The 20,292-nt window shown below is 53.9% G+C and overlaps 1 protein-coding gene across 10 annotated transcripts; it reads left to right on the top strand.

Moving 5' to 3' along the window:
* Nucleotides 1-1,974: 1,974 nt before the first annotated feature.
* Nucleotides 1,975-19,696, top strand: SEZ6L2 (seizure related 6 homolog like 2; the record flags this gene model as incomplete). Of its 10 annotated transcripts, none has more annotated exons than XM_082670793.1 (18): nt 1,975-2,053; nt 2,955-3,086; nt 3,972-4,061; nt 4,406-4,545; nt 4,829-5,030; nt 9,398-9,583; nt 10,389-10,557; nt 11,197-11,360; nt 13,083-13,283; nt 13,737-13,875; nt 14,716-14,912; nt 15,032-15,226; nt 17,577-17,768; nt 17,853-18,044; nt 18,527-18,565; nt 18,748-18,865; nt 18,992-19,088; nt 19,560-19,696. In XM_082670793.1, the coding sequence occupies 18 exons, from the start codon at nt 1,975-1,977 to the stop codon at nt 19,587-19,589; spliced, it is 2,562 nt and encodes an 853-aa protein (XP_082526919.1). In that variant the 3' UTR covers nt 19,590-19,696. The 10 variants fall into 10 exon arrangements, with proteins under 10 accessions (XP_082526919.1, XP_082526916.1, XP_082526912.1 ...); XM_082670790.1 differs by having other exon boundaries at nt 3,933-4,061; XM_082670786.1 differs by having other exon boundaries at nt 3,762-4,061.
* Nucleotides 19,697-20,292: the final 596 nt, after the last annotated feature.

Raw genomic sequence — 20,292 nt, 5'->3', positions numbered from 1 at the left:
CTCCTTCTGCCTCTCTCTCCTCTCTCCTCTACTTCTTTCTCCTTCCAACTCTCTCCTCCTCCTCTTTCACCTCTTTCCTCCTCTTCTTTCTCCTTAGGGCAGTTTCCTCTCTCTCCAGTTTCCTGCCTCTCCCGTCAGTCTCTCCTTTCCCCACCCTCTGTCTCCCCGTCTCCTTTCTTCTCTCCTCCCTCCACCACCGCTCCCCCCCCCTCTTTTCGCTCTCTCTTTCCCTCCCCGCTCTGCCTTTCCTTCTAGCTTCCCCGGACAGCAGTTCCTACCCCACCTGGACCCGCAGCCCTGGGAACCGCAACCAGCAGTCCTCTGCAGCGACTTCTCTCTCCTTCCTCCCCCTCTCTCCTTCCTGCCCTCGCTTCTCTCTCGACCCGACCCACGGGTTCTCTCGCTCTCTCTCCCCCCTCCCCCACTCGCTCCTTCCTTGTCCCCCACTCACCCTGACGTCACCCTCCCCACAGTCCTCTCAGCTTAGCTACCCCCGCCCTCGCCCAGTGGCCACCGCAACTCAGCCGGGTAGGGGGTGTCGTCTCCGGATTTGCCTCCCCCGGCCCCGACGGGGCGCCACGTGGGGCTCAGGGGGCACAGCGCCAACCTCCAGCGCCCCGCAATGCGAAACGAAAGGGCGGGGCCTGAGAGGGGCGTGGCAAGTAAGGGGCGGGGCGAGCGCGCGAACTGATGGACAAGACCGGCGCTCGCAGACTGCGGACAGGGACGCTGCGGCCGGTCCGTGGGTCAGCCGATCCTTCGACCAGTCGGCCTGTGACTCCACCTCCCCCAATCGCCTTCACAAGAGCCAACCCCCGGCGGGAGCCCGATTGATAATGAAGGCGGCTTCAGCCAATCGCCTGCAGCGCCGCGGGCCGGGCCATCTCAGGCGGGGCCGAGAAGAGCTGTCCTTTCTGGTGGTGCTGAAAAGGGCTCTCCAGCGGTCTTGCGAGATGAGACCAGGAGAAAAAAATTAAAGTTGAAGCCGCCAGCAGCTGGCTGGGGTCATGTTGTACGTAAGAGGAGGGATCTCCCCTCCCCAGATCCTGGCCTGTCACCCCTTAGACTTCTCACAAACGTAGGAACTTGTCATTCTTCTGGAGGAGGAGGTAGCGCATTCCACATGAGCTTCTCTGAAAGGGTCTGGAAGAGGGCCGGGGGCATATTGGGGGCGCTGAGCAAGCGCAAAACCAGCTATGCTGCCCCTCAACACCCTGGGAAGAGAACATTCAGTTTCCAAATGTGCTGGAATGGTTGGGGGAGGGGTCATAATTACTGCTGGGACCAGAGTTGCCTTCGCTTCCCCTAGGGGCCGTGGGAGTGAGGATTACGACCCTGGCTCATGTGGTCCCTCCTTCTTCCATCTGCACTTCCTCCTCCTCCCTCCCCCCACAGCCCCCAAATAAATCCCAAGCCCCTCCCTTCGCCCGTCCCCAGGATCTGACGTGGGCTCGACACCTTTCTCAGCTCTCCCTCCCGCAGCTCCAGTGCCCGAGCCTCGGCTCTCCAGGTTCTGCAACCCCCTCCTCTCCCCGCCAAGCCCCACTAGAGCACAGTAGGGACCCTCCCTATCCTCGACCCCACCCTAGGTCCCCGGAAGCTGTTTTGCCTCGACCCACTCCCCCAGCTTAGAATCCAGCCAGCCTGGCGGACCCAGGTGCCTGAGCCAGAGGGTAACCCAGGCGACCCAGCTCCTTCGCCCTTCTTGGCCCCACCCGCTGCAGCCGGAGCCGCGCCCCCTCTCCCGCAGACAGGAGAGCAGAGGACAGAGGAGACTGGCCAAAGAGGGGTGGGCTCCAGGAGACCCCCAGCCCAGTTCTGCCCCTCCGTCCCAAAGGCAGAGACATTGTCTCCCTTGCTAACTGCCAGTAGGAAAAAAAAAAAATTAATAGGAAAGATAAAAGAAGACGGAGGAAAGGTGACAGCTAGATTATTTAGGAGAGGCGCAGAGGAGAGAAATTGGTGTGAGTCGCCATGGGGGCTCCCAGGGCCCAGCATCCGCCACCTCCCCAGCTGCTGTTCCTAATTCTGCTGAGCTGTCCCTGGATTCAGGGTAAGGACTTGGGTGCGTGGGGGTGGGCCTCCGGGAAGGCCCCCAGCTGGGTCCTATACCTTCCTTTCTCCGAACATCCTGCGCCTTCTGAGCTCCTGGGGGAGGGGAGGGGCACAGCTGACGGAGAAGGGGCAAGCCAGGGCTTTCCAGCTTGCACCTGGAACCTCTAACCCCATATATTGAGGAGTTGGGGAAATTAATGAGGGGAGCTTTTAGCAGCGTCTCAGGGGTTAAATCCAGGAAGAAGGGCTGGGGACGTTGTGGCGGGGCGGGGTGGGGGGGATGTCTGCGGAGGCGGCAGAAGCAGGCCGGGTACCAGGGTGGGAGATGGAGGTGCCGGGAGAGATGCCAGGCGCAGCACACACAAATGTTCTTGGACGTATGGACAAAGACAGATGAACAGAGGCAGTGCGCAGAGGCCAGATATTCAATCCCCAACTCTGACCCCCCAGCGAGACTCCAGGGAAGGGGGCAGAGACTGCAGAGAAAGAGAGGGAGGACCACACTGCAGAGACAGAAACCCAGAGAAAAAGCTGGACACTGCAGAAGCAATGGCTGGGAGGTGCTGCCAGACCCTCCGCAGAGGCCCGGGGTTGGGCGGAGAGCATCACTGAGGGGAAAATGAAGGTAGCGCCCTGCCTCTTCTCTGCCCTGCTGGCTCTGTCCGAGGTGCTCACCGAAGGCCCACACAGCCTGGGGGGAAAGGGAGAGAGGAAGGGGTAGGAGTGTGATGGGCAGCTGGGAGCCCCTCCTCCAATCTTGGCTCTCAGCCCAGTCTGGGACCCTCTGAGCTCCTGCTGGCCCAGCTGACTGAGGAGAGAATAAGAGCTCTGGAAAAGATCTTTCTGGAGAAGGAAGGAGTGTGGGGCAGTGGAAGAGCTCGCACAACTTCATCTCCCAGGTCTGCCCCTGAAGGAGGAGGAGGCACTGCCGGAGCCTGGAAATGAGACCCCCACCGTAGCCTCTGAGGCCTTGGCAGAGCTGCTCCATGGAGCCCTGCTGAGGAGAGGCCCAGAAATGGGCTACCTGCCGGGTGAGGCCCCCAGAGTGGCAGGAGCAACATAGAGGCAGAGGGAGGGACATTAATTCAGGGAGATGGGGAGCCAGGCCAGTGAAATTCAGAGAGACAGAGAGAGATGGTTCGAGAGAGTCAAAACTGGACATAGACAGTCAGAGAGCCAGAGAAATTGAGGTAGAATGATCAAGAAACAGCACAGAAAAACAGACAGAGAGAAAGACAGATGGAAACTCAGAGAGCCAGAATCAGAGATAGAGTGGAAAAGAGACACAGAAAGAGAGAGAAATGCAGAGAGTAGTAGACCTAGAATCATAAAATCAGAGAGGGATAAGAATACTAAACATAGACCAAGAGTTCTAGAGAGTGCAAAATAAAAAGAGGAAAGAGAAAGGGGTAACCGGGAGAGAGCGCCAGATCTGAACGGGGAGACAGAGGGAGAAGCTCAAGGAGACTGTCAGAGTGGAAGGGCCTGGACAGAGAGAAGAAAAGAAGGGGCTGGGGGGCAGGCTGTGGAAGCCTTGGGAGGAGGGGGGAAGTTTGGGTGGGGAAGGGAGAGGTGGGGGTCCTGCGCCTCGTGGGGGAGGTCTTTTGGGTTCAGTGGGGAACTCGCAGTGTCTGTTAGCCCTGATCCCCGACCGAGGCCCATCAATGTGCTCCTCCTGTTTCCTGACTTCCCTCGCACTGTCCCAGGATCTGATCCAGACCCCACACTAGCCACCCCTCCAGCCGGCCAGACTCTTGCAGCACCCTCCCTGCCACGGGCCACTGAGCCGGGCACAGGGCCTCTGACAACAGCCGTAAGCCCTAAGGAGGGCAGGGGGGCAGGCCCCACCGCGCCGGAGCTGCTGACCCCGCCCCCAGGAACTACGGCTCCGCCCCTTCCCGGTTCCGCCTCCCCAGGCCCGCCCCTCGGGCCTGAGGGAGGAGAGGAGGAGACCACGACCACCATCATCACTACGACAACTGTCACCACGACGGTGACCAGCCCAGGTGAGGCGATTGAAAGGGGATGTGGGAGAAGAGGAAGGTGTGAATGGGGGAGAGGCTGCCGGGAACGTGTGGAAGAAGAAGGGGTCTAGATGGGAGAGGGCCTTCTGCTTAATTATAATAAAGGCTAGCGTTGATACACCCTTACTATGTGCCAGCACTGTTCTATGTGTTTTATGTCTTATGACAGTTGAGGAAGGGAGTTCTGGGCACAGATGGGAGAGTGAGCATTGGATAAAGATGGTGAGGGGTGCTGGGGAGAAGACAGATGAGGACCCCCAGGGTTACTTGGCTAGGAGGGCAAGAACACAGAGATTCTCTCAACCCCAGCACTTATATCTCTTTAGTTCTGTGTAATAACAACATCTCCGAAGGTGAAGGGCATGTGGAGTCTCCAGATTTAGGGAGCGCGGCCAGCCGAACCTTGGGGCTCCTGGACTGCACGTACAGCATCCATGTCTACCCTGGCTACGGCATTGAGATCCAGGTAACTGGACTTAAGCATATGATTGTGAAACCTCCTAGCCCTTCCCTCCGGGCCCAGGGGTGTGCACGGGTTGGGCCTAGGAGCCAGAGAACTTGTTTTCTGACTCAGATGGACCTATTTTCTGAGGATCTCACAGACTCTCCTAAAGTTCTACAACTTGGCCAACGTTACCATGGTTCTTGGTCTGCTACATACAGGGAAAAGGAAGGCAAGGGGCGGGGGAGCTTAGGGGGTCACACACCCCGGCTGACTTCCCTGGCGGGTCTGGGTCTGGCTTCTTTAGGTGCAGACGCTGAACCTGTCTCGGGAGGAGGAACTCCTGGTGCTGGCTGGTGGGGGGTCCCCAGGACTGGCCCCCCGACTCCTGGCTAATTCCTCCATGCTGGGAGAAGGACAGGTCCTTCGGAGTCCAACCAACAGGCTGCTCCTGCACTTCCAGAGCCCACGGGTCCCAAGGGGTGGTGGCTTCAGGATCCACTATCAGGGTGAGGAGTTCGGAGTGCTGGTGGGAGGGCAGGGGCCACACTGGGCACAGGGAACATCTTCAGGAGCCTTCTAAGCACAGGGTAATGTTGGGGCCTTTTCCTCCTGACTAGGACCATGGGGGGCAGAATCCTCGGAGGAGACCTATACACACTTATCTCACACACTCACAGACCTGTGCCTGGGTGTGCACACATCCAAGTGACAATTCATCCATTCACTCAGCAAATGTTTATTGAGTGCCCACTTCATACAGGCCCTGTGTTATCCTTGGAAAGAAGAATAAACAAGCCAGATGTAAAGGGAACTCAGAATCTAGGTAGGGAGATGGACAAATAATCAGGATAATTATAATTCAGTGAGATAAGGACCCCCATCCCTATGATGGAGGAACCACTGTCAGAGAGAACAACTATCAAAGGGACCTAAATTTCCCCTATAAGGAATATGGGGACACCTCCTTGGAGGAGGTGATGACTAAGCTGACACCTAAGATGAGTTAGCTAGGGGAAGGGTGGGAGGGAGAGAAAGAGGAAGGCAGATGTCTAGATGGATGGAAAAACACATTCCAAGACCCAGAGAGGAGAAAAAAATGTGACCCCCCTTGAGGAGTTGAGGTAATTCAGCATGGAAGATAGAATTGTCTTAGCTGTGTGACCTGGGGTGAGTTACTTAACCTTTCTGTGCCGCATTGTCTTATCTGAAAAATGGGGATCATAATACTTACTTTGTGGTATTATTAGGAAGATCAAATGAATCAATACACGTCAAGTGCTTAAAATAGTGTCTGGTACACAGTGAGGGCTCGAAAATGTCAATCATTGCTATTACAGTAAAGCACAGAAAGTGCTGGGGAAGTAGGCCAAGAGGCTAGACTGGGAGGTAGGTTGTATTTGGATGACAAAAGGCCTTACCAGCTTCAGTGAGGAGTCCTTGGACTACTTTATCCTGCAGGGGAGGAGGAGACACTTTGAAATGTTTTAAGCAAGATAGTGACAGCCTCAGATTTGTGACCTAAAAAGATCCTGCTGACTTCTGGGGGTAGGAAGGAGGGGATGTATCTGCGCATGCTTGCATTTGCAAGCACCCACCCACAGACAGCCTACACACACGTGTACATCCATATTTGCCTGTGTGTATGGAAACCTTCCCACGATGCAATGTACATTCTAGCATACACGTGTACATGAGGCAAGGGGCCCAGCCCAAGGTCCCATTCCAGACACTGCTGCCGTCTCCAAAGTCCCTTCCTTTGCTCAGAAACAGAGAGGGAACTGTGTGTTGGGCCAGCGTCCCCTTCACTTCACCTCATGGCCTTGCTGCCCGCTTGTGAGCTCTGCTGACACCAGATCCCTTGTGACTTTATCCAGGACACAGACAACCCGTATCCCTTCCTCACACACTCTCCAGCCTCTCCTGAGGCCTCTGCTCTAGACTTGCCCCACGAGGTAAGGCATGCACAGTGGAGATGCCCAGCAGCAGACCTACTCCTGGAGAGACCAGTGAGCCGGGGGACATGTAGTTGGTGGTCAGGGCCCGGTTGTTGGGGAGCAAGAGCATGCCTTGAAGGCCCAGGGCTGAGGGCTGGGCTTCAGATATTATAGGATGGCTTCCTGCTGGCTCCTTTAAGCAGCCACTTCCCTAGGGCATTGAAAATAGGACTCTTTAGACGAACTGGAACATTTGAGGAAGCAGGGCTGTTGCATAAATGGGCCTTCGTTACCTGCCTGGGTCTTCCCTGCTCTGCGGCTTCTGCAGGCACCTTTGGGACGGAGGCCCCGTTTAAGCCCTTCCCAATTTGCACTGGCTGGGCCCTCCAGTCCACAGTGGCCTCATTAGCTTCTCTGGAAGGTCAAAGGCTCCATCACCCCTCACCCCAAGTCCAGCAAACTTTCCCATTTACAAAACTCTTTCATCAACTCTTGTTTTGGTTGCTTCTCACAGCAGCCCTGGGGGTGGCCATTGTCAGCTCCATCTCTAAGAGGAAGAAAAAGCCTCAAAGCTTATATGGATTGCTCAGCCACCAGCAAATTCATTGCAGAGTCAGAAGTCAGATCTCCAAGTCCCTGACCCCTGGTCATTTATTAATTGAAGCTGAGGGGCGGGCGATTAACATTTTCTGAGTACTTTCTATGTTCCAGGGGCTTGATTCCAGGTTTCTTTTCTTTAAGGCCAATCCTCAATGACAGGAATTGTTATTGCCATTTACAGATGAAAGGTGAAGTCACCTGCTCAAGGCCATACAGCTAATAAGTTGTGAAAGTAGAACTGGAACTTAGGTCTGCCCATCTCCAAATCCAGTGCTCTTTGCACTGTTCCACATTGCCTCTTGGCGGCATCAACTGATCAGCTAGGCTAGGTTTTTAGGAGACAAAATAAAAAACATTTGATTCAGTCTCACAATGGCAATAGGCAGGTGTCAATGTGATGATAAAATTATGCATGTGGATTGTGTTTAGGCAAAAAGAAAAAAAAAACTAACTCTGTGGGAAAGGGGAGGGGTCAGGAAGGCTTCCTGGAGGAGGTGGTACTTAAGTTACTCCTTGAAAGATGAGAAACTGAGAAGAGAGCCTTTCAGGTAGGGGAAATTGTGTGGAAAAATATGGAAGTGGGACTGTAAGGAGTCACAGAACTGTATCGTGTGAGATATATGGGCCGTGGGTGCTGAGAACTGAAGCTGGATGGACTGGGCTGGAACTGGTTGTGGAAGGGGCTTGAATGTCAATCTAAAGCATTCAGACTTGATTCTGTTGGTCTTGGAGAACCATCACAGAGGCTAAAGTCTATTCAAATCACTGTGCGGTTTTTTGGTTTGTTTTTTGTTTATTTGTTTGTTTTGTCCACTGCTCGGCTTGCAGGATCTTAGTTCCCTGACCAAGGATTGAACCCCTGCCCGGCAGTGAAATCGCCAAGTCCTAACCACTGGACCGCCAGGGAATTCCTAAATCCCTGTATTCTAAAAGGCTGTTTTTTTGTCTATCTTAGTAAACCATGAACTCCTGAAGGCAAGGCCTCAGTCTTTTTCACCTCTGACCCTAGGACCCAGCCAAGGAAATGCTTGTTGAATTTTGAAACAGGGAGAGACCAGGTCTCTTACAGAATCACTCAGGACTGGAGAGTCAGAAAAAGCAAAGGCCCAGGCAAGCTGGACCCTCTGCTAACCAGAGCCTGCCCCTCGTACAAGACCCAGCTTCGATGTACTTCCTCCAGGAAGCCCTTCTTAATGAACTCTGCCTAGTCTTAAACAGACACACAGAGCTCTGTCAGGATCAAGTTCAGAGTCTATCACTGATTACCAAGTCACTTTCTATTTGTTTGTTTTATCTCATATGTTTCCGCAAGAATTTCAGGAGGCTTTCAAAAAAGAATGCAAACAATAAGATTAAATAGAATAAGTAAGAGGGAGTTCCCTGGCAGTCCAGTGGTTAAGACTCCACGCTCTCACTGCCAAGGGCCGGGGTTCGATCCCTGGTTGGGGAATTAAAATCCCACAAACCATGTGGCGCAGCCAAAAAAAATAAATAAATAAGAGAAATATTGGCACCAGATAATGCTTATTAAATTTGAAAAAAACAGAATGTGGATAGACAAGCCATTGTTACTAGGGACAAGACTCAACCTGGTTCTGGGTTTCCTAGCAGCCAGTATGAAAAGAGAGATTACACAGTTCTCATTGCAGGAAAAAAGACAAACCAGTTCCTTAAGGAAAGCAAAGCTTTCCCTAGCACTTCACTTTCACTGGGGGATTCATTTAGGGGACACTGGGTATTAAGGTCTTTAATGACAGAATAGTCTGTTTCTAAAGGAGTTTCTTGTAACTCCTCTGGATGAAAGCTGAGGGTATAATATCACAGTGACACCTCAGTGGAAGAAAGTCTGTGTGTATGGAGGGGAGAAAATGATCTGAGGCACTTAATAACTTGGAGCCTCAATTTCCACCCCTGGAAAGTGGGTCACAGCCTTTCTCTGACTACCTCAAAAGCGCTGCGTGAACTCATTTTGGAAGCTGAACAAGCTCTGCAAATACTATTTGCTATTATTAGAGCTGAATGGGGTTCAGAGTGGTCAATTGATTTGCCTGAATTCACACAGTAAATGGGTGCTAGGGTCCAAAACTTCTTTGAGGCTCAGGTTTCTCATCTGTAAAATGGGGGCCAAAGTGGGTAGATTACAAAGATTAGGGGAGATAAGAGATGTTGACATTACCTCTTCATGAGACAGTGTGTCCACGTAAGGACTCCAGTATGGAGCCAGTTTGTGCCCTGGAGAGTGAGGGGGACCTGGAAAGAGGGGAGGAAATGCTGGGGAACCAGTGAGAGAGGATGGCCTGGGAGAGTGAATCCTCTTTCTCCTGCCCTGCCTGATCCAGCCTACCTCTTGAGCTGCGGCTTCCCTCCCCGGCCAGCCCATGGGGATGTGAGTGTGACAGACCTTCACCCTGGAGGCACTGCCACCTTCCACTGTGATTCGGGCTACCAGCTGCAGGGTGAGGAGACCCTCATCTGCCTCAATGGTACCCGGCCAGCCTGGAGCAGTGAACCCCCCAGCTGCATGGGTGAGTCTCTACCACAATAGGTGTGGTTTTCTGTCCTGGGAGCCCCACTGGAGGGTCCTACCTTGGGGGTCTCTATCTTTGGGAACACCCATCTTGAAGGGGTTTTTACCCTGAAGAGTCCCTATCCTGAGGTCTCCATTTGGAGCTCTTCACCCTGAGGGTCTCAATCCTTGGAGTCTCCATCCTTGGGGGGGGGGGGCTCTCCATCTGGGGAAGTACCACCTCGGGGTGGGGGGTGGGGTTCCTTTTTTTTTGGCCATGCCACATGGTTTGTGGGAATTTAGGTCCCTGACCAGGGATCAAACTTGTGCCCCCTGCAGTGGAAGTGCAGAGTCCTAACCAATAGACCACAGGGAATTCCTGGAGGGTTCCCATTTGGGGAGTCACCATTCTGGGGGTCCCTGCTTTTGGAGACTCCTCATCCTAGAGGAAACCATTCTTGGGGTCTATATCTGGGGGTGTCTATCCTGGAGAGTCTTCATCCTGGGATCCTATCCTGAGTATTTTCCATCTGAGAGCTTCAGTTTGGGGGACTTCCCCATAACTCCCCACCCCAGGGTGTCCACATCTGGGGAGTCTTCATTTTGATGGAATCTCCATCCTGCGGGGGGGGTGTGTCCATCCTAGGGTTTTTCTATTCCAAGGCTGGTTCCTCACCTGGTAGTGGCCTGAAAAAAGTCCTGGGGTGAGCCTGTAGGGCAGAGGTCATCCCAAGGCCAGGTCCCAGGCAAAGGTGTGGGTGCAATAGCTCTGCAGATGGGAAAAGGACAAGTCACCTTAACCTGCCCCCCCGCACCGTCCACAGCATCCTGTGGTGGCACCATCCACAACGCTACACTTGGCCGCATCGTGTCCCCTGAGCCTGGGGGAGCTGCAGGGCCCAACCTCACCTGCCGTTGGGTCATCGAAGCAGCTGAGGGACGCCGGCTGCACCTACACTTTGAGAGAGTCTCCCTGGATGAGGACAACGACCGGTGAGGGTCTGGGCCTTGCGTCAGAGGTCCTCACTTCAAGGAAATAGGGAGGCTGCAATAGACAGTCAGACAGACGCGGGGGCAATCCCAGTTGGGATCTATGTCAAATGCGGGTTAGTCCTTCCCCTTTCTTAGGCAGTATAGCTGTGCAAACTGAGACAAATCACTTAACCTCTCTGTGCTTCAGTTTTCTCATCTGTAGAATGGAGATAATAGTACCACCCTCTTAAGGTTTCTGTGAGGACAAATGCATTAAGATTTGTAAAGTGCTTGGAATGGTGCCTAGCACACAGTAAGCACTATAAATGAGTTTGCCAACGTCATCTTCATTATTCTCACTCTTTATCTAGCAAACTAGTATCCCAGCTCTGACATTAGTTGCTATGTGTAGCTGGACAGGTTACTTACTCTTTCTGTGCCTCAATTTTCTCATCTATAAAATGAGGGATAATAATAGTATCTAACTCAAGGGTTCTTGTGAGAATTAAGTGAGATAAAATGTGTAAAAGCTTAGAAGAGTACATGGCATATAGTTAATGTTTGAAAATTATAGCTATGAAATTAAGTTAGGAGAGCAGGCAAGAGGTGAGGCAGCTTCTGAGGGGAAGCTGAGCTCCTGGCCACCTCTGTCCATCCCAGGCTGATGGTGCGCTCAGGGGGCAGTCCCCTATCCCCGGTGATCTATGACTCGGACATGGATGATGTCCCAGAGCGGGGTCTCATCAGTGATGCTCAGTCCCTCTATGTGGAGCTGCTTTCAGAGACACCTGCCAATCCCCTGCTGCTAAGCCTCCGATTTGAAGGTAACTGCCCTTCCCCTGAGGCCCCACCTGCCGCACCTTCCCCTCTTCCTACGCCCAGGCATGGTCACAAGCACATAATCCATCTCTGCTTATCTCCACGTTTGGATTCCTGAAAACTGACTTGTCTCCCCATCCCAAATCGACAAGGACACATTCTAATTCCCTGAGGTGGTCTTTTCTACTTAAGCTTCAAGTGTGGCTGGATCCAGGTACACAGCCAAGAGACCAGTTACTTAAATCTCTCCATTCTTTCCTCTCAGTTGGCTTCATTCTCAGGCAGACTCTCAGTCTGCTGTGTACCTAGCAGTTACAGATTTACATACCAACAACTTTAGCAACCCCATCAGAGAGAAAGCGTACCACTTTCCTAAGAGCTTTAACAAAAATGCCAGGAAAGGCCTTCATTGCCCTGGCTTAGGTCATCTATCTATGCCTGAGCCAATCACTGTAGCTAGGGGCAGGTGGTGTTATGATTGGCAGATCCACATCACATGGCCATCCCTGGCTGGCTCCAGCTGAATCTCATGGACTGGAAGTGGGGAGGACGTGTGACCCAAAATGAAAATAGGAGTGCTGTTAACAGACAAAGGGGACTGGATGCTGGATAGGTAGGAAGGAAGGAAGTCAGTGATCATGGGAGGAGGCATTTGAACTGGGACTTACAGGATAGAGAGAATTTTAAAAGAGGAAGATTGGGAATGAGCATCTCAGGTGAAAGGAACAGTGTGAGCAACAGTAAAGAGGTAGAGAAAAGCCTGTATGTTTGGGAAACAGAGTTTCACTGTGGCTGGAGCAGAGGATTTGTGTAAACAGTAGCAGGAAAGAGACAAAGAAAGTAAAATGCTCAGAGATGGGAGGGGCTAGTTTCTGGTATGAATCAAGGGAGAAAGGGAATTGGCACTTGGCCCTGATGGATGCATAGGATTTGGACATGACACCTTATCAGGTTAAGTAATGGTGAAACAGAACAGTGGATCTGAAAAATAAATTGCATTTTAGATTCTGAGAGTGCAAAGAGAATTTCTAGGTTTGAGGCCTGTCTCCATGGTTGTGGGCCACTGCTGCTCCATGGGCTTCAGACTCTTTCTGTATCATAGGCACCTGAGCCTTACCTGAGTCTAAGATATGATCAGATGGGCAAAAACTAAAACACTCTACAAATGTTAATTTTTTTGCTGACTTAGACCAAAGTTAAAACTGAGTAGCTTTTGTGTTTGCCTCACTTTTGGATTCTAGCCACAGTATGGATAATCAGGGTTGATCAGAAACCAACGGTTATTTTTGAGGAGCGAACACACCTACATGAGCCAGGTCTCCAAAGGCACCGTTTTCCCCCACTCCATTGCAGCTTCCAGAGCCAAGTGTCTCTGGCTGGGAATCAAGGAATCTGGGCTTGAGGTCTGGTTCTGCCACTGCCCTACTGTGTGACATGGAGCACATGGCTTTTTGTCTGTGGACCTATTGTCCTCATCTGTAGAATAGTGGCTGGGACTTGACTGACCTTGGGGTTTCTGTCCAGAGGCCGGGGAGCTAACATAAATATGTGAATGAGGAATGTTAGGGTTTGGGGGAAACTGGAAAGTGAAAGCTAAGCCCAAAGGCTTTCCATTTTAAATAGCCCACTGGGGGGCCAAACCACACTGGAATTCAGCCTGGTTCCCCACTCTGAGATCCCTGGAGGCCCGTCCTAATGCTTAATTCCTGTGACTGACTCCTCTCTAGCCTTTGAGGAAGATCGCTGCTTTGCCCCCTTCCTGGCACATGGCAATGTCACCACCACGGACCCTGAATACCGCCCAGGGGCACTGGCCACCTTCTCGTGCCTCCCAGGATATGCCCTGGAGCCCCCTGGCCCCCCCAATGCCATCGAATGTGTGGATCCCACAGAACCCCACTGGAATGACACAGAGCCAGCCTGCAAGGGTGAGCCTGCCGCCTTCCCCGCCTCCCCAGAACATCCTTCAGTTCACAGACTACCCCCTGAGCTGGGGATCCTAGGAAGGCCATTCAGGAAGGAGAACCTAGTAAACTCAGGATCAATCTCTGTCCCTTTCAGAGGCTTAGTTTTCTTAGCTGAGTAGTTGATGGGCTTGTTACAGAGTTCAGGGGTCATAACCCAAATATCTTCAAGAGCTAGATTGGGCTAAGTCATGGATTGGGTGGTAATGCATAGGCTGGAGACTGGGCGGGGTTAGTTAAGAGTGGGGCGGGGGATTGGACCCAACAGGACTAGACGTGGCAAGAATCAGGTGGGTAATAGATAATAGGAGACCGGGGAGGCAGTCTGGTGCACACAGTTGGGAGTGGTGAGGATCGTAGCGAAACAGAGACTGCATGCCCACCTGGGTCCTGAATCTGACACCCTTTCTATCCTAGCCATGTGTGGAGGGGAGCTGTCAGAGCCAGCTGGTGTGGTCCTCTCTCCGGATTGGCCCCAGAGCTATAGCCCCGGCCAAGATTGCGTGTGGGGTCTGCATGTCCAGGAAGAGAAGCGCATCTTGCTTCAAGTTGAGATGTATGTCTGGGTACTGCAGAGGGTGCAGTGGGTGTGGGCTCAGCCACGTGTGGTATGACAATGCACTGGCCTGCATCATGAGCCTGGCTGGCTCGAGTGTCTGCACGAGATTCAGTGAATATACGTTCGGATGAAAGAAGTGGCTAAGGATTCAGGATAGGGGTGTGGGACATCAGGTAGACCCAGGTACAAATCACTTATTGGTCAGGCAACCTTGGACAAGTAAATGGGGTAATGCAGCCTTCCTCGGGGACTATTGTGAAAAAGGGGCTCTGGCCTGAAGTCTCACTCTTTGGCTGTTTCCGAGGCCCCCCTGGAGTGATTTCCAGGGACCCAGGCCCGAGCTGTTGCATCAGCAGCAGCACACAAGGTGGGCGTGGCTGTGGGGGAGATTCAGTGAGCTACTTTGGTGTGAGGTGGTCATGTGCCTGGACAGAACCAGAAGTGGGCGTGGCTCAAAAAGCATGTACTCGGTTGGGGCCTAGAGTTGGGCTGAGTGGTAATGAGCATGGTCTGTGATTGGTCAGAGCTGGAGTTGAGCCTGGCTGTGCGTCACCTGGTGATGGACGAGGGACTGGGAAGTGGGAGGCGTCAACAATGATCAGGGTTGGGGATTGGCAAGCAGGAGCCGGGAGGAGCCACAGACCAAATGGAACGTGGAGCGACTAGCGTGGAGGAGAAGCCCATAACTGATCCAAACTGAGGCCTGGGATAGGAGAATGTAGGGCGGGACTGGAGAGTAGGTAAGGTTGCTAATGAGCTGAGTTAGTGATTGGGCAGAACCAGATGGGAGGGGGCCGATCGTAACCCAGCCCCCATGTCTGGTCCCACTCCCTCCAGCTTGAATGTGCGCGAAGGGGATATGCTGACACTGTTCGATGGGGACGGTCCCAGTGCCCGAGTCCTGGCCCAGCTGCGAGGGCCTCAACCGCGCCGCCGCCTCCTCTCCTCTGGGCCCGACCTCACGCTGCAGTTCCAGGCACCGCCCGGACCTCCAAACCCGGGCCTGGGCCAGGGTTTCGTGTTGCACTTCAAAGGTACCGAGGCCTAGGGTCCCGAGATGGGAAGGGGTCCCGCAGGTCAGAGAGGCCCCCGAGGCTGGAAGGGCGCCCTGGGTCGCAGGACAGCCTCCAAACTCGCCGTCTCTCCCCTGCAGAGGTCCCGAGGAACGACACGTGCCCCGAGCTGCCGCCCCCGGAATGGGGCTGGAGGACGGCTTCCCACGGGGACCTGATCCGGGGCACTGTGCTTACTTATCAGTGCGAGCCTGGCTATGAGCTGCTTGGGTCGGACATTCTCACCTGCCAGTGGGACCTGTCCTGGAGCGCAGCGCCGCCCGCCTGCCGAAAGAGTGAGCCCGGGCCCCGCCCTAATCCTCTCGTGGCTCCGCCCCTGCCCACCTGGGTTTCACGGCTCTGCTTGGGCTCCGCCCACTCCCTATGCGCCCCGCCTCCGTATCTTCTTGTTCCCGCCCCTGTTCTGTCTGGACCCATCCCTTCGCTCGAGGTCCTGCCTAGATCTTCCTCAGGCCCCAACCATTTGTCCAGTGGGTTCCACTCCTCTGTTCCTCGGTGTTCCGAAACTGTACCCTCTGGTCCCCACTCTCATCTTCCCAGGGCTGCATCCCTCTCTCTTGCACTGTTCTGGGTCCTGAACCTGGTTCTTCTGGGTTCCTCCCCCATCGTCTCCTGGCCCTGCCTCTGCCCAGTCTGAGTCCCGCCCCCCTGCCCCCCTGCACCCCTGCCCCCCGCCTGCCCCGTCATCTCTTTTCTTGTTCTAGGCCTTGCTCCAGTCTCTCAGTCCCCAACCCTTGACATTATGAGGAGTCACTTTGCAGGGGCCTAGGCTTGTCAGAGAGCTCGGTTTATTTTATTTTATTTACTTTTATTTTTTTAATAAATTTATTTATTTATTCATTTATTTATTTATTTATTGCTGAGTTGGGTCTTTGTTGCTGCACGAGGGCTTTCTCTAGTTGCGGCGAGCGAGGGATACTCTTCGTTATCCTGCAGTGCGCAGTCTTCTCATTGCGGTGGCTTCTCTTGATGCGGAGCATGGGCTCTAGGCGTGTGGGCTTCCGTAGTTGTGGCTCGTGGGCTCTAGAGCACAGGCTCAGTAGTTGTGGCGCACGGGCTTAGTTGCTCTGCGGCATGTGAGATCTTCCCGGACCAGGGCTCGAACCCGTGTCCCCTGCATTGGCAGGCAGATTCTTAACCACTGCACCACCAGGGAAGCCCGTCGGTTTATTTTAATTCCGTTATTAAAGTCCCATGATGTGTTGTGGCTGGAGTTATGCGGAGGTGTTGGGGACTCTCCCTACCCTGACAGAGCTCACAGTCTGGGACAGGGACAGATACTTAACTCAGGATATTAGAGTGGTAACCGCTGGGTGACTTCAGGCAAGGTACTTAACATCTCTGAGGCTTTGGCTTCTTCCTCAGTGAAGTAGGAATAGAGGATTGTGAAAAGCAAATGAAAAGCTTTTCACGTTAGTGCCTGGTGCAGGTAAACAGTGAGTAAGTAGTATTTGCTATAAGTATGAAGAAGGGCTGTAGGAAGAGGGGTGGGTTAATTGTCCCAGGGATAGGGCAGGAGATTTCACAGAGGAGGTGACATTCAAAGGAGCTGGGAGAATTTATCTTTTAGAAGAGCAGAAAGGGGTGGCATCTTGTCACTTCCTCCAAATTTCTGGAAGCCTGTCATCAGGATATAGGATTGTAGGTCTTTCACCTGGCCCCTAGGAGCAACGGTGGGACCAATGAGGATAAGTTTCAGGAAGCCAGATTTGGACTGGACACAAGGAATACTTTCTAGTTGACACAGCTCCCCATCCCTGGAAGGAGTCACAGGATGTCCAATCTGGAACCCAGACCGCACGGGGCGGGGACAAGAAGGGATGGAAGCGGGGCCCAGAGGGGATAGGGCGTGGCCCAGCTGCCCAAGACTCAGTAGGGGCCTTGCCCAAGGCAGCACATGGAGGCTTCAGCTGAGCTGAGCCCTAAGTCTCTGAATCTCAGCCCAGTGCTCCCCGGCTGTGACCCTGAACAGTTCCAGCTTTGCCACTCCCTGGCTGAGTGACCATAGACCAGTCATTGGACTGCCCTGAGCCCTGAGCCCCAAGGGAGGTGATAGTGACGCTGACCTCTCTGAGATCATCAGGGTATATGATATCATGTTTGTAAAACATTTTAGCGAGGTGCCTTGCTCAGGTCTATATATAAGAAATGGCTTTGATTGGGATTCTTCCACAGCAAGGTTGTAAACAAACGCCCGCAGAGGCCAGGCAGGCAATACAAGTGAGCAGAAGGGGCTGGGGATGACGGGAATGAGGCGAGCAGGAGGTCTGGGCCCCTCTGAAGAGGGCAGCTGCTCTGCTGATGATGATTTGCCATGCAGGGCTGACACGGTTGGGATTTAGCTGGTTTGCTCCGGTTGAGTGGTTCAATATTTCAAATTTCACCCTAGGATGGGGGCCCAGGTTGCCCCAAACTTTCTGTTTTCTGGAAGAAACCTGCTATGTAAAATGCATTGAATTTTAAGTTTTCCAACTCCTGCTCTGTTCATTCTGAGGAAGGAGTGGGAGGTGTGTGCGGAGTGTTGCCCAGAGGAGATGGCCCACGACTCAGGCGTCTCCCAGCTCCAAGCTTCTGGCAGATCTCTTAAGGGCCTGGCTCCCCCTGACTTTGCCCTCCTGCCAACAGTCATGACTTGTGCCGATCCTGGTGAGATCACCAACGGGCACCGCACCACCTCAGATGCTGGCTTTCCTGTTGGCTCCCACGTCCAGTACCGCTGTCTGCCGGGGTACAGCCTGGAGGGGGCGGCCGTGCTCACCTGCTACAGCCGGGACACGGGCACGCCCAAGTGGAGTGACCGGGTCCCCAAGTGCGCCTGTGAGTCTGGGGACACCCTAGGATGGGTGGCTGGGTGGCCTGCTCAATGGTGCAGCTGGCCCATGACTGACCTCTTCCCTGCAGTGAAGTACGAGCCATGCCTGAACCCCGGGGTGCCAGAGAACGGCTATCAGACGTTGTACAAGCATCACTACCAGGCGGGCGAGTCTCTGCGCTTCTTCTGCTATGAGGGCTTTGAGCTCATTGGCGAGGTCACCATCACCTGTGTGCCCGGCCACCCCTCACAGTGGACCAGCCAGCCCCCACTCTGCAAAGGTGCCTGGGCAGGCAGGGCAGGAGGGGGCACAGCAGTGTCCAGGATGTGACAGGGCTGGGAAAGTCAGGTAGCAAATTCGAGACCCTGCCGAGCTCCCCATCCACTTTCTATGGGCTCTCATCATCAGAGCTATAGCCAAAAGCCCTGGAGAAGTTCAAGGTCATGGAATTATCCTAAGGGAAGTAGTAGAGGGGGCTTTGGTTTGGCAGTCCCTTGCCCTCCGAATAGGTCTCAGTTTCCGTATTTTTGACAAATCCTACAGACCTGGTTGGTTTAGACTGCCCAGGGGTCTGGAGGAGGAGGACCGAGGCCCTGCTCTGACTGTTCCTCCCCTGTCCCCAAGGGAAGGATCGAGTTTAGGTTGAGCAGAGGGCAGAGAATCCAGGCTGTCCAGCCCGGCCCCACTGGGCTCCCGGCCCTCTACCCAGCCTCCTTCCCTCCCTGGCTCAGACCCCGTCCCCTCCTCCTCCTCTCCCTGCAGTGGCCTATGAGGAGCTCCTGGACAACCGAAAACTGGAAGGTCAGTGAGGGCACAGGTGGAGACCCAGGCCTGGCCAAGTTGGGAGGGCAAGGCAGAGGCCGGGGGCAGGAGGCCAGGCCCCCGGTGGGGTGAGGCCCAGGGTTCAGGGCCCAGGGCAGGAGGCTGGGAGAGTCCAGGGCTGGGCCCAGCCCCAGATCACTGGCCTCTCCTCCTCCTTCCAGTGAGCCAGACCACCGACCCGTCACGGCAGCTAGAGGGTGGGAACCTCGCCTTGGCCATTCTGCTGCCCCTAGGCTTGGTCATCGTCCTCGGCAGTGGCGTTTACATATACTACACCAAGTAAGTACATAGCTCAGGGAGCTGCTGGCCAGGGCAGACGTCCTGCCTGCCTGGCACAGAAGCCCGGGTGAGGGGGGGTTGGGGGCTCACTTCTCGATAAGCTCCTCTATCTCCTTCCTTTCCCAGGCTACAGGGAAAATCCCTCTTCGGCTTCTCAGGCTCCCATTCCTACAGCCCCATCACGGTGGAGTCAGACTTCAGCAATCCACTGTATGAAGCTGGGGTGAGCCCTTCCCCTACCCCTGGAGTGCCACATCCCTCAGCTCCCCTGGGACTCCATAACCTTCTCTCAAGGTCTTTGTAACATCTGTCTTGGGAATTGCAAACTCAGCTGCCTACAAAGGCCACGTCAATGAACAAAGCCAAGTCAGGTGGGCCAATCGGGAGTGGTAAGGACTGTGACCAACTGGAAAGCTTGTACCCCACCCAGTCCATGGAGGAAACCTAGGCCCAACTGCCAGACCTTCCAACTGTTCAAGACAATCCAGAAATTTAGATTTTTATGTGACTTTAAGATACTGTAGGATGAACCAAATACACCCATTGGCCAGATTCAGCCCCATTCCCACACCATGGTCCCCAAACTCCCAGTGATCTATGTTATTTTAAAAACACAGAGTCTTTCCCCTTCCTTGTGGATGCCTCCTCCACCTCCATCCCATTCTAGTGACTGATGCCATCTCTCTGTTTCCAGGATACACGAGAGTATGAAGTTTCCATCTGAACACCAAGACTAAGGCTGCAGGACCCAGGACGCCCCTCCTCTCCTCATTCTGGGCAGGAAGGAGTACAGGACCTGGCCTCTGGCTCCCTTCCTCCCTGCTGTGTAAATAATCTCCTGGTCCCACGAGGGGGCTTTGATGGCCCCGGGGACCCTACAGTAAATAAACCAGCATCCTGTGCCCAAAGCCTCCTCTTCTCAGTTGCCAAACAAGGGGCCTGCCCCCCACTCACTCTACCCCCTTTTGGACCCTAGGAGGGGAACTCAGCCCCTGATGCAACTCCTAGGGCCCCTCCAGCCCAGGGCATCCCACAAGGACTACCCAAGAGCTCTGCTGTTCCCTTGGTCATGAAGGCTCTGCCCTTCCCAGAGGCTCTGTCCCCGGGCCTAACCTCTGACCCTTGGAGGGTCAGAAGAAGAGGGATGAAGGGGAGAGCTGGGACAAGGCCCTACCCACTTCCTGCCATGTCCCCTACCCACAGTCTCCCCACCTTTGCTTCTGGATTTTTGTTTTTGAGCAATAAACAGAAAATCTCCATTTGTAACTGGGCTGGTGGGGTGTGGGAAGGTGGGTCACAGAGCACTGGAGATGGTGATGGTGGCCTCTCTGGAAAGAGGGCTGGGGATAGGGGAACACCTGGGAAAAAAGATGGAAATTTAAGATTGCACACAGGGCAGTGTTGAAGGGGGTGGCCTGGGGTCAAAA

Source organism: Grampus griseus, assembly GCF_964374135.1.
Source record: "Grampus griseus genome assembly, chromosome: 14".
Taxonomy (NCBI): Eukaryota; Metazoa; Chordata; class Mammalia; order Artiodactyla; family Delphinidae; genus Grampus; species Grampus griseus.
Note: the sequence above shows the minus strand (reverse complement) of the source record. Positions and strands in the feature narration are given on the sequence as shown.